General features: G+C 47.9%; 1 protein-coding gene across 3 annotated transcripts in view; it reads left to right on the top strand.

The window, feature by feature from the left end:
* ZNF831 (zinc finger protein 831) overlaps nucleotides 1-12,427 on the top strand; it is a 111,175-nt gene extending 98,748 nt beyond the window's left edge. For 2 of the 3 annotated variants that reach the window (XM_078443902.2, XM_078443901.2), the window contains exons 5-6: nucleotides 4,075-4,223; nucleotides 4,942-12,426. In XM_078443902.2, the coding sequence (XP_078300028.2) occupies nucleotides 4,075-4,223; nucleotides 4,942-5,772 (980 nt within the window). In that variant the 3' untranslated portion in view covers nucleotides 5,773-12,426. Of the gene's footprint in view, nucleotides 1-4,074; nucleotides 4,224-4,941 lie in introns of all 3 variants that reach the window. The other variant, XM_078443903.2, reaches the window with a different exon arrangement.
* The last annotated feature ends 4,090 nt before the right edge of the window (nucleotides 12,428-16,517 follow it).

Raw genomic sequence — 16,517 nt, forward strand, 5'->3', positions numbered from 1 at the left:
GGGGGAGAACAGAACGGCACACAGAGCTCAGATGAGAGGTGGTTTCTTAAGGAGATTCATGTGATCGTGCAAGAGCGGTCAGGTTTCTGAAGATTGCGTTAAGACAGAGGAGTCCATAATTTCGGAAGATGGAGGAAGTGATTCACAGAGCGACGCTGTGCCCTCAACAGGATTACATTCTGTGCTTTAACATTTGGCCAGGGCGCTACTTACTTTTTGGAAAGGGCCATGCGTTTAAAAGCAAGTTAGCCTCCTTCTTCAATAATCCAAATTAGTTTAACACACTTCAGTGACATTATTTGGGCATTTTTCACAATTATTAAAGATAACCGACTTTTCTCCGTAGACCGGAGGTCAAAAGCAAATTAAATCAATGGATTTTCTTCCTTCGCTTTCTCGGATGAGTCAGAAAGCATCGGTCGAACGCGCACACGGCCTTTCCGCTAAGCTTCAGAACCCACACAACCTGCTGAGAAGACATTTGGCCAATCTGATTATTTTCTCTATACTAATTGGTTTTCCTTCTTCATTGAATTGAATGAATTGCCTCGTTGTTTTGTCACTGTGGGGACACAGCTTAATCCACTTACGGTGGGGTGCTTATGCTTTGGTAAAGTACAGGGCTAGAGGAACGTTTATCATCGTTATTATCCTTCGGTGATTCTTCTTGGGGGAGAATGAAAATCTAGCTTGGATCCATCCGTCTTCTCCGCTTCAATTTCCACTGCTTTTGCTAGCCATCTCTTCTGGCAGCTGGATTACCCCAGCGAGCTCTACTGTCCGCACAGTAGCCACGTTGGTTTCTTCACGGCGGATGTGGAATGACATCTGAACCCCTCCACGCGGCTGCCTGCGCCCCACGAGACCTGAGCCCCGGTGGCTTCCCCACCCTCACTTTGCCTCCTGCCCCCTGCCCACCACCCTTCCTCCAGGGTGCCCTCCCAGCTGGTTCCTTAATCCCTCGGGCTTCCTTCCTCACCCCACATGGCCTCCGAGCGCTGGTTCTTTCTTGTCCCCAAGGTTTCATTTCAGAGAGGCCTTCCGCAGTCACGTGGAACAGTCACCCGCCCACCACTGTCTGTAGTGTGCCGCCATTGTCTGAGACTCTCCGTAAGACCCCCGTTTACCGTGACTCTCTGGAACGTGCTTACCTCCCCTGTTTACTGCCAGTCACTGTCATAGCCACCTGGTTGTATTTACTGTCTGTGACATCCCCACCCTGTGTTCATTTCTTTCCTGACCCCCCGGCACAACTGTAAATTACCAGTTGACTTGTCGTTTCTCTTCCCCGTCGGAGCAGAGGCTGTTGGGGGCCAGGGCGCCTTGGCCCGGCTCTCCAGTGCTTCGGGGTTGAGCAGCGTGGTGCCCGCTTCATCGAATGGGCACAAGACGTGTTTGTGGAGCAAACGAATGGAATGCCAAAAGCCTGGTTCTGTGTCAGGTGCTCCCGTGAAAATTGTATTACGGGAAAGATTACTGCTTCCTTCCCCAAGCCGCTGTACTTTTCTATAGATTTTCCAAGTTGATTTGCTCAGGATCAATGTGCTTGATAATCTAGTGGCCTACCCCTCGAGATAGAAGAGGTAGGTCTGTACTTTTTAGGCAGGAGCTTGGAGGACTCCCTGCATAGAAGCCAACCCGAGAATTCGGAAGACCCAGAGAATTCCCTTAGGGTTTCCCGCTCGAATGCGGCGACCAGATGACCCTGCAGGGCGGCCCCAGCTGACAAATTGCACATGTAAAGAGCTCCCAATCAGTTGTCGAGCGCCTGTTTTCTGAACGTGGACAGGTATTAAGATTGCCGGATACCTCAGGAAAGTCTTTCACGTGAAGGAGAAAGATAAAAACAAATGAGAACAAAAGGAACTTGGGAGAGAGAGACTATGTGTGGAGAAGCAAACTTCAGCATTAACAGCAGGGACAGCAAGTCGTCATTAATTTTGCCAGTGATACAACGGAAGACCCTGGAGCTCTGAAGTGATAACAGGGCTCTCTACAGAAGGGAGTCATAATGGGCTCTTGGAAATTAAATCTACAGAAGGGAGTCATGATGGGCTCTTAGAAATTAAGAAACATGATAGAAATAGAAAATTATGAGTTGGAATAGAAAGTTGAAGGAATTCTCCCAAAAGTAAAATAAAAAGACAGCTAGGAAAGAGAGAAAAGAGAAGAGAAAGGAGGGTTAGACAAGGAAACCCAATAACTCACCAAGAACAGTTCTAGAAACAGAGAAAAGATGAAACAGAAGGAGAATAAATATCAAAGAAATAGCAACTCATTTTCCCCAAACCGAAGGACAGGATTCAGAATGAAAGGTCACGTTGAATGCCCAAACAATGAATGAAAATAGAGCCAGTTCCATAGAGACACTGAACAAAGAAGAGTCTAGGAGTTTCCAGAGAGACGAAAAACAAAAAGGTTTTGCCCAAAGGATCATGAATCATAAATCAGGTTGGCTCCAGACTTCTTAACGACTAGAATTCAGTGGAGCCGTGTCTTGGGTTCTGAAAGATAATGAATTCTAATTCAAAATGCTGTATCCAAACAAGTGGCAGATTAAAGTCTAAACAATTTTATTTCACGCATCCTTTCTCCTGAAGATGCAGGGAGGGTTGCATTAGGAAAGCAAGGAAAAAGAAGTGTGGGGCCCCAGGAACCAAGGAGGTGAGGAGAATTGCCACAGTGGCATGAAAGGGGGTCCTGGGGCATAGCCACACATTGGGCCTGGGGAGCAGCAGTCCCCTGTAGGCATTTCAGAGAATTTCCAGAGCGATCTTTCCAAGGAAAGGAAATGAAACCCGTAGACAATTGAGAAGGAGGTAGGAGGAAGGTTTTAGTACTGGGTCTACAGAAAACTAAGCACAATTTAAAAAACAAGGTAATTATTGACTCCAGGGAAAACCGTGTTGGCCAGCAAGGCGTTGTCATCACAGTACATGACGTGGCTCGGCAGTGAGAGACATGGTCCCGAGCATGTGAACACCGAATGTTCTCCTAAACGAAACTCTAACGTCATAGTTATGTAACTGTTGAGACGGGGTGGCAAGTGTGCCTACGCGGCGGGGCATGAAGGTTCTGGACCGAGGGGGCTGGAGGAAGGGATCGACGCTCCTGTCCCCCTGGGAGAAATCACAGACTGTCCTCCAAACTGGAAAAAAGAAATCACGAAGTGGTGCTATGAAGCATGTTGTTAAAAGCGAGGGAGATAAATATCAGAAGAATGCAAAGTGGGAAAAGGTGAGTGGGTGGGCAGGCGTTGCTGTTTTTCTTAGTAAGTTGACAGATTCAACTTTTTGAAACTCTGTGCCTATATAACTTAAATAAAATGGAAGCAAATTGGAAAGTGAATCAGATGTTTCTGTCTGGTGGCCCAGCCATTCTGGAATTTTTTCTGATCTCGTCTCATGTTGTAAGCCATCCTGCCTGCGATTCTGTGGTCCTTTTGACCCGTATCCCAGGCCAACATAGCAGACAGAGGAGAGAGTAAGGGTGAGGCCCTTGCAAGGGAGCTGCTGTTTTGCAGATGTTATCAAGGCCCCATCTTTGTGCCCCTTTCCCCACCCAGATCACAGCAATAACCATCTCACAACAACAGCAGCACCAAAACCGACCTTGCTTTCCTGCTGCCCAGTGCTCGGATGGACACAGAACCTCATACACCATATAGATGGAGATTTCTACCCTTGACCCCGGATGCATGGCCAGAGACTTCAAGCCAGTCTGAAGTGAGCCTGAACAAACGTGGCCAGGAAGACGGCTCTGATAGAAGAAAGCCACGTGAAATATATATATATATGTATATATGTGTGTATATATGTATATATGTGTGTATACACACATATATACATATATATACATATATATATAGTTTGGGGATTTTTCTGCCTTGGGAGTTGGTTTTGCCATTGCTTAGACCTTCTGTTTGTGTGAAGTGCCTCAAGGTCAACGTTCCCGCACACATTGTGGGGGATGAGGGTTGACAAGCTCATCACAGTGGGTGATGAAGGCAGAGTCCTGGGGAATCACCATTCGCTGATGTTTTCCGGTGTCTATAAATGTACCTCCCCATTTTAGGTCTAAATCTGCGAGGGGAGCCATCTCGCACCGCCTCAGAATCGCCTGTTTGTTGTGGGCACGGAGAGGAGGAGGAGGATGTCTCCAGACCAGCTTCCGGAAGCTTCTCTCCCAGCACCAGTTCAAGGGCCGGCAGTGAAATGGACCAGGTAACCGTGAAGGGGGGAACCGTGGTTCTGAGCTGACTCTGTCCATCGGTCGTGTCGATGAATGGCTCTCCTTTCCTGGTTGCCGGCGTCCCGTGTGGCAGAGCTCGCCCCCCTGCCCGGCACACAAAGTCTGGCAGGTACACAAACACCTCCAGACACCAGGCACTGAAAGAACGGGGCCATCACTAAAAATCCTAAATATGCTTTTGAATTTGTACTTGAAGAGGGTAGAGAAGCTGTCGCGCTGTGGGCATCTCCGTGACATGACGTCACCGCCAGGCAAGGTTGGGAGGGCCGTGGGCTGCAAGGCACAAAGATGCTAATCCAGACCACACTTCTAGAAATGCTCCTGTGGAAAAACCTAAGTACAGGGTGCTATGAAATAGCACATCTACCTCACGAGCAGTGGTAGCTTAAAATTGGATGTGCAGGACTGGAGAGGGACTGGAGTGATGTGGTTTCTCACAAAGTCAGATAACACACAGCAATCTCAGCGACCTGTTTTGTGTCAACAGGGAGTTTTACTCGAGTTACTGCACCAATTAGTTATTAATGGGAACTGATTGAGGACATCCTATTGAAGTTCACGCTCGATAAAGAATCATTAGGAACTCAGGACCTAGTTTCATTGAGGACCGCGTTTCTGACCACAAGCTTTTGTTTTTGTTTGTACCAATTAACCACCGCCCCATTTGTTTTCCTTTGCACTTTCCTGCAGATTTCGGCAGCTCCCAGTGGGCGTGGTGACCGCTGCACGCAGAACACTGCCTCCGGGTCGGGACCGTCTGAGCGCTCTGACTCCTGCGTGGCCATGACTACTGACAGCCTTCTGTCTCGAGGCAGAGGTCCGGGCGTGGGAACGCCGGAGACACGCCCTCCGCCCACCCGGGAGCAAGTCTCAGTGGATGTGAAACCGTACATTTTCTCAGATACTCAAGAGCCTTCTTCCCTTGGGTCCAGAGGAACCCCTCTCCGCCAGGATGTTGCTACCTCTGTGCCTGCCATCTGTGCTCTGGGGGAGAGAGTAGGCCACACAACCCTGGGACTTCACAGCGCGGAGCCACAGGACCACAGAGCGGCAGGGGAGGCTCTGACGCAAAGTCCCCCAGATAGAGAGGCTATCGCCGCGGCCGTGTCACCATCAGTCTTGCCAGGGAAGCCTTCATGTGGGCAAAGAAGGTCAGGTTTGCTTCTGTTGGGGTCCACTGGAAAGACTCATCTGGAAATGCCAGCACCAGGTTCAGCCAGTTCATACCAAGAGGAAGGAGAACACAAGACATTTTTTCCCACTGGGGGACAGTGTGGGGGTGGGGAAATGGTGGTCCCCTGCCCTCCTTTAGGAAATGAGAGTGGGAAATGTCAAGTCTCTGGATTAACTTCCCTAAAGGAGTGTGTGGTTCCTTCTAAGCCAGGGCAGCCCAGAGAATCCCCTGAAGCCCCTTCGAAAACTGTCAAGAGGAGGGGCCTGGAAGGACTCAGGAAGCAGACGCGAGTGGAGGTCAGCGACACCAGCAGCGATGATGAGGACCGGTTAGTGATAGAGATGTGAGGCTTCTGATGTCTGCAGTCAGAGACCGCATGCTGTCGGGCTGGCAGGAAGGCTGAATTCTATTTCGCCAAGCACCTCCATGTTAGGAGAGCCATTTGGGGATCTTTGCAAGACGTCCCCAGCCGGCTCCAGCCTCCCTTCCCCAGATCCCCTGGCGGTATACCAGGCGCCGGGCAGGGCAGGGGTCGCAATGGAGCAGAGCCTAAGAACGCCTGGCGCACGGTGACTGTGCTGGACTCCCAGCCGCGTCCTCTGCATCGGCCCCCGCTGCCTCTTCCAGTCACGTGGCATTAACCAGGAGAGCCACAGTCACAGTCGACTCGTTTACGTATAAGTGAACCCATAGACTCGAGTCGGCCGACTTCCTCCATCAGTAAGCTGAGGGTTTGCTTCAAAGGTGGTAAGCATGCTTGGGTCACTGGGGTAGCTTGGCAGAGGAGGTGGGGTATGACGTGGGCATCAAGATACTTCTGTTCACTCTAGAAACGAAATCGAGATGCATTAAAAAAACTGAAGTTGGGCTAGAATAACTTGCGTCCTTAGTGGAAGCTGTAAATATCCTTCAAAATGCCTATGATCTGGTGAAATGCCGATTGTCCTTAAATGTCACCCAAGTGGTCAGTGCTTACCTACGATCCTACAGCAAAAGCATGTCATGCTTTCGGGCCCGGTGCCTTTTGTGCTGAGGCCTCCGAAACCCTCGGTGTTTTTAGCTCTTGCAAAGGAACGCCGTGTTAAAAGTTGATAGAACAGTCTCTGGAATGAGTCATTTTTTGAGGGGGAAAAATTCACTTATTTTTCTCTGATTCTCTCTGTCATATTGTGCTCTGAGCAATTTCAATTAGAGGGGTACATTTTAGTAATCTGTACAGCTTAAATTGATGCCTGCTCATCGTGACGGGAGCCTTTTAGATTTCCTCCAGAAGCTTCAAGGATACAAAACTAATTGGAGTTTTGACGCTGTTTTACATCTCGGTAATTTTATTTTGGGGGCTTGGTGTTACTTTGCTGTCAAATTAAATCAGCCTCTGTATTGTGCAAGTCAGAACAGTACAGATAAAATTCCCCAGTATTCCAAGCCAGCGCACCCCTGTGCAGAACAGAATAGCTGATCTACGTCAGCCAACTCAGTGAGCAAAGCCTCGGATTTACTGTGTTTTACTGTGTTCCTCTCCTTCTCCTGAAAGAGGAGAGGAAAAACTTAACCGAGATTTATACTGCTGCATTTCGATAACATTTTATACCTTCTTTTGGTGTGATTTTGTACCATTTGAAACGCACAGCCGAGCTCTTTTGGCTTAGCTGCGCTGTGACGGTGTTTGTATGACATCCCGTATCCAAAGCGGCAGCACACAGGCGCGAACACGCTTTAACGCGTCCTTTCCTGGGCCTGAGGGTGGTCGTTTCAAGGACCATCATGTGACTTTTCCAATTTTAGGGTGATTCATAGAAAACTTCAATGCAGGACCAGCTTCCCCTGGTGGCTTAGCACGTGTCTGTGGTCATTTCAGGTGCGCTCATAAATATCCAAGTGATTTCAAGCCCAGCCAGGAAAAACATAAGAAGGGAGATGAAAGGATGCCAGGCATTCATTTTGTGTACTATTTGTTTCTTCGTCGTGTACTTTTTAAGCCAAACAAAAGTGATGTGGTGATTATCTACCCTCTGAATTACCCGTGCTCCTGTAATGAGAGAGGAGGTCTAGGAGAGTGGTCTGAGTCTTGGAGGGAGAGAGAGTGAGGGCCTGACCTTGTCCTCAGTGAGCTGGGAAATCTTGGGTAAGACACGTGCCCTCTCTGTGCCTCAGTTTCTCCAGCCGAGAATGAGAGTTAGACCAGACGAACTGGATGCATCTCCAGCTTATGTGATCTCCTTGGGAGATGAGCTCTCTCTCCTTTACCTCTGGGGGTTCGGGGGCTCAGAGGTAGCCCCCATGGGGAGGGGTCCCACACACAAGACATTTGGGTGGAGACCGGGGAGAACCGAAGCACGAACACCTTCTGCCAAGTGTTGCCCTAAAGAACGTGAGCTCAGAGAAGCTCCGTGTGATTTTTTTCCCCCAGAGTTCCAGATTTTGGGGGTGCAGTCATTCAGTGTACAAGTCTGGCCGATAATTCAAAGATTAGAAGCAAAACCAGAACACGGCTGTGTGAGGGGAAGACAACATGTCTAGAGGCTGACCTGAGTACTTTGTCTGGGGAGGCACTGGTCAGGGGAAGAAAACCATCTTCCAGATCCTTCTTTCCTGGTAGCTGCTAAGCTATCTGCAGGATCGCTGTTCTAACTCAGTAAAGTCACAGCTCCAAATCACACTGACCTCCAGATGGTGACGGAAGCCCTGTCCTTCTAAGAGCCACCATTGCCGGCTGCCACATCCCACCCTAGATCAAATATGGAGGAACACTGGTTCCATCTCTCTGCCTCCTCGTGTCTCTTCCCAAGGTGAGCCGGTTGCCAAACCATCCTGTCAGCTGGTCATTTAGCTGGCAGGTGGCAGTGTTTGCAAATGCGCCTTACTTTGTGTTAGCTTGAATTTGTGAAAAGCTACATTCCAGTGGATTAAAAAACAACAACAACAAAGTATTTTGAATGACTCTAGCAGAATTGGCTATTGGAAATCATCCTAAAACACAATTTTTTTCAAATAAAGAATCCTTTTATAAAGCCCCAATAATCTCTGGTTTTATAAGTCTTAGCTTTCCTATGGGGTTTTCATAAAGAGAAATGCAACACCAGGGCTACCTTTTGGGGATAACATCAGCAATCTGTATCACTGCTTTGGGTTATTGAAAATAAAATTTCAATGTTATTAATTGATAACTGCTGCAGTTTTTACTCTTCAAGTGCATACTGTGTAAAACAGATTGACTTTAGAACAAGGCAAACTGGAGTTTACAGATCAGGGATTCATTCCTGTCTCTCCCCAGGGCTGTTACTTTTATTGTACCTTTGGGTCAGGGTCTTAAGTCAATTGGTGCTCAGCTTCTTCCACAGAGAATAACTCTAGGGACTCTGGCAGAGACTAAAGTCAAGTGCACTTTCAACTCCTTGCTGTTGTCTCAGGGCAAGGTATCCAAGTGCCATGACCCATGATACTCAAGACTCACCACCAGATTTACCTCTGCGGCTTCACCTACACCCGGCCAGACACCCCTTGTTAAAGATGCGTGGAGGAAAGAGGTTTCACCACCCCCCCCCCACACCCCCCCCACCCCCGGCAGCCGGTACTGTTAAGTGACTCTTAAAGTCACCCGGTGTTTAACAGGCAACCCAGATGCTCCTTGTTGTAAGGCATGATGGAGGACGACTCATGCCTCCTGTCATTCATAACCTTCGAGATTCTGGATGAAGCTAATATCCCTTTGACTCACAACCCAGGAGAACCTATGGTTCATTTGCCAAGGGATTAAAAAAAAGATGGCGGAGGGGTGCCTTTAGATTCTCATCAAGCCTTGCCAATAGCATGATGGGTCACTGAGGGCGAGTTACACTTCCCCTTCCTAAAACCCCTCCTTTAAGGCTCAGTTGAGAAGAGTAGCCTTGCCAGAAAGCATGGCGACCACAGTTCTTGGCATGAAAGATGAACGACTTGGAGCCTTATGCCAAAAAGAATTTCCTTGCATTTACATTCATTACTTAGAATGATCACATTATTCATTTTTTTCCCCGGCATAGAAATTTGCATCTTGCACAAAATCTGCCTGGTGCAGCAGATTTTCATAGTTATGGAAACTGTCATCATTATTGGAATGTGCTGCTGCTCAACTCTCCAGACATAATTTAATATGGTGAGGAGAAAACGGTCCGCCTGGCTCTGTGGCGGTCACATTGCTGCAGCCGCAGCAAACAGAACTGGTGGATTTTTCCTCGCTTCGGTTGGGATTCCCATAGTTCTTGTGAGGGAGCCTCTTTGGCTTTTGAAACACTACGTTTCTGGATATTTAAGCACAAATTTCCTGCCTTTATCTTGCAGAATTCATTAACTGTAGGTGTCAGGACCCAGAAAATCTCGTGTGCTAGATTTGCACCTGTACAGTTCTCTTCTCCCATGCTTTGTACTTCTGTGGGCATATGTATAATTTGATCTGAAGAAGCCTAGGAACATTTGAGTGTGGTGCCTCACCACTGGAAGAAAAGGAGCCAGGAAAAATGGTCTCTGTCACTTGGAGCCCTGGAGGATGACTCAGAATCTTCTACATGCAATCAGTTGTTCAGAAGTTGCTACTCTTTTTGACTGTTCGTAATCAGGAAAGCTATTGGCTTCTTGGTTGGTTGTTGACATTTATCTTCTTCTTTATATGGTTAAGTTATTTTGTTTTGATAAAAATAAAATTGAAAAGAAAAACGTTTCGTGTGATTTGTTAACATTTTAACCCAAACGACACAGGCAGTATCCTGTATGAATTCGATATCTGATTATTCCCAAGTAGTTACCCAGACATCCTGTCCGCCATATTGGTATCCCATTCCACTCAACAAAAGGATTAGGTGATGGCGAATCCCCATATTTTCTTGTGCTGTTTCCTTTTCCCACATGGCTCATTTGTCGTAGTCTGCCATATTTTAGACTTCTTAACTTAAAAATGTGTTTTTAAATTCTTAAATGTAGCTAAGTTTTGAAGCCACATGAGGGCACTATCCACAGTGCAATAATCCAGAACTTTTCCCCTTAGAATTGATGTCTCTTGGATATTTAATGGTATTCATTAACACAGAAAACATTCATAAGTCAAAACAGTACCTCCTTATGAAGATAGTTTATGTGTTCTTCACAGGAGTAAGTAGACTTATTTTACATAGCAACACAGTCCTAGTCTTCCACATCTATACCTCTTGAAGGCACTTGAAGTCCACGGAGACACAGGGATTGGGAGGGAAAGTAGGAAAGGAAAAATAGAAGGCACAGATACACTTATTGATGGATCTGAGGAGCTTTTATTCTAACTCCTCCGACTCTAACAGTAATAAATTAGCCCATTATTTCCAACCTTCAGTCATTTGAGAACCATTTAATGCTTTTTGCCATATGTGTCCACACGTGGGTATATTATTTACTTGATACCTTTGTTTAAATCATCTGTCTTTTTTGTCCCATGCCTTTATTATTAAAAATTTTTTTTATAGAAATGTAGTTGACATGCAACGTGGTGTTAGTTTTAGGTGTACAACATAGAGATTAAACAGTTTTAAACACTTCTCAGTGTTCAGTCAGTCCCCATCTGTCACCATACAACATTATAATAATCCTGTGGACTCTATTCCCGATGCCGTACTTTTCATGTCAGTGACTATTTTCGAACTGGAAGTTTGTACCTCTTGATCCCCTTCTTTCTTCCATCCCCCTACCCACTTCTCCTTTGGCAACCACCAGTTTGTTTTCTGTATTTAAGAGTGTCAGTTTATTTTTGTTTTTTAGATTCCATATGTAAGTGAAGTCATAAGGTATTTGTCTTTCTGTGTCTGACTTATTTCACTTAGCATAATGCCCTCTGGGGCCATCCATGTTGCTGCAAAAGGCAAGATCTCATTCTTTTTTATGGCCGAGTAATATTCCCTGGTGTATATACCACACCTTCTTTGTCACCTCTGTCTTAAAGAAGGGATCACTGCCCTAAATAATAACATCTGTGAAATCTCATGATAGTATTGTATATTTTCTGATCTGCATTAAACTAAACTATTAAAAATTGTTCCTCCACGTGACATACTATCTTCTTACCAGCAGTGGTATCTCCCTCACACCCGGGGAAGTATTGAGCGAATCTGAAAGGTACACGCATCGTTCATTACTTTTGTTATTCTAGTTCCTCTGACGCACAACTCTTTCCCCATTTTTTTTCTCCAAGCCTATAGAACTGGGGCCACAAGTAGCACTGTAGGTTAATCATGCAAGTTTCTTCAGTCAAACGTTATAGGTAAGTAACTACCATTCCAAGGGAAGGGATTAGCCCATGCTTCAGTCGCGAAGGAAGAGTCACGTGATATCTTGTGGTATAAACACATTTTTGTCGTGGTGGTTGGTCGGTCGGTCGATGGGTTGGTTGGTGACTACCAAATGGTACACGGGAAAGCACAGTTAGGGATTCACGCTGAGCCGCCAGGACTAATCCGTTCCTCTCAAGGACCTGCTTCCATACTTCTGGATTTGAAGCAGATGAATTTGGCTGCTCCAGCAATCAAGGAGAGCAGCTTTCCAGTCTCCTGCTTGGTGGCAGCCTGTTGCTGTTTGGGCTCTGAACGCAGAAGGACTGGCTCTGTGGCGTCTCGGACCTTTGTCTCCAGCTGTGACGGACATCTGCTTTCAATCTCCCTCCCAGAGGCAAATTCAACACCCTTTATGGTTGAGCATTTGGCGATTTCTGCCCCGAAGTAAGTGAATTGTTTTTCTGCATGAATGCATGAGTGAATGGATTCCTATAAGAAGTTGGTGGCTTTGTACATGTGGCCTCTGGGACAGAGTGACCCAGTCCTGTCTCTGGCCACAGTGGAGATCTAGTTGTCCTGTGTGTACGTAGTGTGAAATAGAGTATATAATTCAGCAAAAATGAGGCCTCTCGACACCATTACAAATGAAAGGCTGGCTATTCAGGCTTGTTTTTTCTATAGGCTAGTGTTCCAGTCAGACATGTTTGTGCTCTGAGGGCTGCTCCCCTTATGTCTCCCATGCCCCCCACTCACGTAGAGGTCATTTGTTGGGGACCTACTCAAAAAGTTGTCTTCTTGTTCGAGAACTGAGTAGAGTGGGGCCAGTGAGCTAGGAAATGAGATAACCACATATACAGCCCAGGAGGGATCGCCTTGGAGCAGGGCCCATGGTGACTTCCTGTTGGCGTTCTCCGTAGCTGGAACAGTGCATGGCTCGTAGCGGGTATTGGTGCACATTTGTTAAGTCAGTGGATGAAGTGGCTCACTGCTGGTCAAGGAGAGGAAAGAAAGTTTATTTTTAATTTTTTTTTTAATGTTTGTTTATTTTTGAGAGAGACAGGGACAGAGCTTCAGCGGGGGAAGGGGCAGAGAGAGAGGGAGACAGAATCCGAAGCAGGCTCCAGGCTCCGAGCCCACAGCACAGAGCCCGACGCGGGGTTCGAACCCACGGACGGTGAGATCGTGACCTGAGCCGAAGTCGGACGCCCGACCGACGGAGCCCCCCAGGCGCCCCGAAAGAAAGATTCTAAGATGAGTGATTTGGCCCCACCCCTTGCCTCATTACCAGAGATGAACGAGAGCATATGGAGAACTTTCTGTCCCCCCATTTCAGAATTTAGCAACGCTTTCCCATTACCTGCTCCATCCTGCTTGTTCACCCGACATTTATTGAGTGCTTAAGCATGTAGTAGGCATATGAGGATATGGGACTGAAAAATGCAGGCCGAATCCATGGAGCTTTTGTTTGGGCGGAGGGAATGTCGATGGATGAACCAACCAGACAGATAAATAGGGAAACCGTGTAATATCAGGTGGTGCTGAGGGCTGAGAAAACGGAAGGGGGCGTGAGAAAGTATCTTCCCCTAATTCAAACCATGTCCTGCAAACGTACGTTTTCCTTCTCCCGTCCTCAGCAAAGCGAGAGGAGTCCTGTGCAGTAAGATGTGCCCTGCTTCACGGCAGCCACCTTCGTTCTCACGTGAAGCAGAGTGTTGCTGAGTGAGCTCATGCGTCTCAGGCTTACACGTTTCCTCACTTTCTTGATAGCTTCAGTTAGTGTAGTTGCCGGACCCCCCGGCGGAATGTGGCAACTTGGGCCTGCTACGCGGACCCGCTGATTTGCAGGTACCCCAGCACTTCTGGATGGAGGCTTCTCGGATCCCATGGTAGCGGGTGGGCACTGTTTTAGACCCGGTTTCCTTGACACAAGCCATCAAACATTTGACGCTTGGGGATCTCAGTCCTGGGTTCTTTTTCTCAGGAAAGGTGGAGAGATCACCCTTAAAGGCAGCGGTTCTCAAAAGAGGGTGGCTGGACAGAGGGAGGGGAACATCGGACAAGGTCTGAGCCAGTTTTGATCTCACAACTTGGGGTGAGGGGTGCTTCTGGCCTCCGCAGGCGGAGGCCGGGAATGCTCTTCGACACCCTGCAGTGCACAGGCCGGCCCCACAGAGCGGCATCCGGTCCACCAAGCCACGAGCACCGAGGCTGAGAGTCTGGGGCTCAGGCGGTGAGGCTACATAGTCCGTAAGAGGCCCGAGAACAGTTTGGTCCTCGTGCTGGTGAGACTGGACCCGAAGCAGAGTGCAGGCTCCGTGTCCCAGGCGCAGGCCGGCACCCCTTCCACAGCATCACGTCTGCACCTTCAGGGGCACACGAGGACACGCTTCCAGAGTCCGCGCACAGTAGGCCGTCTGCCGGCTGTGGTTGGGTTTATCGTAAACCTCATCTGCTTTTTCTACTCTTTATTCCACCTTGAGGAAAAAGAACCAGGACACGGGAAGGTCGGTCCACACGAACAGATCTTTGAGTATGGAGTAGACATTCAAAAAATATTTCTAGAGCAAAAGCTCGGATGTTGCGGGGAGGATGAATGCAGCCCAAACTCTAGAACAGTCCCCTTGGACCTCCGGAGCCAAAAGGCAAGTAAGAGATAGGTGCTGATCTAGGCACCAGGAAGCTTTCAGATTTGACTAAGATGAGCAGGTTTGTCGGTGCGTGCTGTCTTCTTTTTAGGGGAAACTGAGAACCGGAGGATTTTGTCCTGGCCTGAGTCAGAGTTAGCTGTGACTAACACCTGGGCTTCGGCCCTGACGTCCAACATTCTTGCCGTGACGTGATCACATTCTGCCTCTGAAAATTTTCCATTATGTTCTGCCGTCCTCACTAAAAAGCACAAAGAAAGAACAATACATTTTCTAAAGATCCTCTGCATCAGGGTTTGAAACTATTGACGAATTTCTGGTTAGCTGGAAATAACTCAGAAAATTAAATTATCCAGACTATCCCATTCCCCAAATATTCCAGTTAATTAAGGTTTGATTGTGTTTGTTTTGCAAAAAGAAAACTTCTCTCCTAAGACATTTAGACTCAAAGAGATGTGAGCGGTGCCTATGTGGTCTCATAATTTATGCACTTGAGTCGCTGTTCCGTGGGCAGTCTGGCAGGGATCACAAACATAGGCAAAGAAGATGTTAACAGCGAGAAAGACATCACCAGAAAGCCTCTGGAAGACAAACACTTCACATCTTCGATTATAAGACAACCTGATGCAGAGAGAGAATAAATTAATTTAAAAACCTCCTGCACAAAGAAAATAATGGAAAAATACATCATAAGTAGTTATCCCTTTTGTGCTAAAAACAAGTGATTTGGAGGAGATAACTGCATGGGGCTGAATGTGTGAGTCTTATTATCTTTTTCTGGTTTTTAAATTCTTAGGGGAGAAGCAGAGAACAAGGAAAAAAGGAGCTTTCATTGTTTCGACAAACATTTCTTGGGTTTTTGGTACGTTGCCAGGTACCTGGCTACACTTTCTGGGACTTTTTCTACTTCTAAAATAACTTTCAGTCATGGCAAAGAAACTTCTAGATGCCTCACTGCTGATTCCAGTGGTGGTTCCAGTAAGGCCATTTCTTCTAAGGTTTTTGCCAAGACTTATGGTTCGGCTTCGAGGCACAGCTGGGGAATATCACTCGGCATTTTCCCCACCGGAACTTGAGTTTTAGGGGTTGGGGCGACCGAGGCTTTGGAGAGCACCCATTTGCAAGGAGAGGTTTAGGAGGGTGTCACGTCGGTTTTCCTGGAAGCAGGCTCTGAAACGGAGTTCAGTGTTGGAGGTCGCTTTGGGAGGGCCCTTGGGATGAGCGACACCTGTGCAAAGGAGTGTGGGGAAGCAGAAGGGGCGGAGGGAGGGGCTGAGCTCTGATACAAAGAGAGCCTTGGCCAACCCATGGGGTGCGCTGGAGAAGGGTGTGCCCCTGGGAGAGGCGGCTCTCTGGAGCCAAGGCAGTCCTTGGAGGGACCAACAGCTACGGTCCCTGCCCGCAGACAGCCCTCCCAGCAGCCGGGTGGTATCCTTCATGAGGGGGGGCTAGGAAGCATGTCACGGTGTCAACTCCAGTGAGGCTCCATTACTGTCCTCCCTCCTTCCTCCCTCCCTCCTTTCCTCCCTTCCTTACTACCCAGCAAATACGTACTGAACCACTGCCGTCTGCCCAGCACAGCCTGGTACAGAAGATGTCATTAGACAAAATATCACCCATTATTTATTTACAACTTGACAAACGCTAACAAGGGACCATGCCAGCTGAGAAAAGAGAGAAGAATCTGGGGGAACCGAAAGAATCAGGGAGCCTTTGGGCTGAACCCAGAAGGCTGACCTGGGATGGGGAGAACGGTGCTCCCGGGGGAGGAGGCTCTGAGCTGGAGACTAGGAGGAGAGGTGAGGCCCGTGGGCCACAGGGAAGCAGGGATGGAACTGTGGGGTGAGGGCTGCATCTGGAGGATTCCATGGGCAGAGTGAAGCAGTGTGCTTTGATCGGAAACAGCATGACCTGAAAATCCATGCCATGCTTGCGGATGTAGGAAGGTTCTTCTGGGACTGGAAAACTAGAAGTTGGTTTAATGTTTGTTTGTTCTGAGTGAGAGAGAGTCAAGAGTACGAGCGGGGGAGGGGCAGAGAGCGAGGGAGACGGAATCCGAAGCAGGCTCCAGGCTCCCAGCTGTCAGCACAGAGCCCGACGCGGGGCTCGAACTCACAAACCACGAGACCGTGACCTGAGCTGAAGGGTGACGCTTAACCGACGGAGCCACCCAGG

The sequence above is a fragment of the Panthera onca genome, chromosome A3, assembly GCF_046562875.1.
Source record: "Panthera onca isolate mPanOnc1 chromosome A3, mPanOnc1 haplotype 2, whole genome shotgun sequence".
In the NCBI taxonomy this organism is placed as follows: Eukaryota; Metazoa; Chordata; class Mammalia; order Carnivora; family Felidae; genus Panthera; species Panthera onca.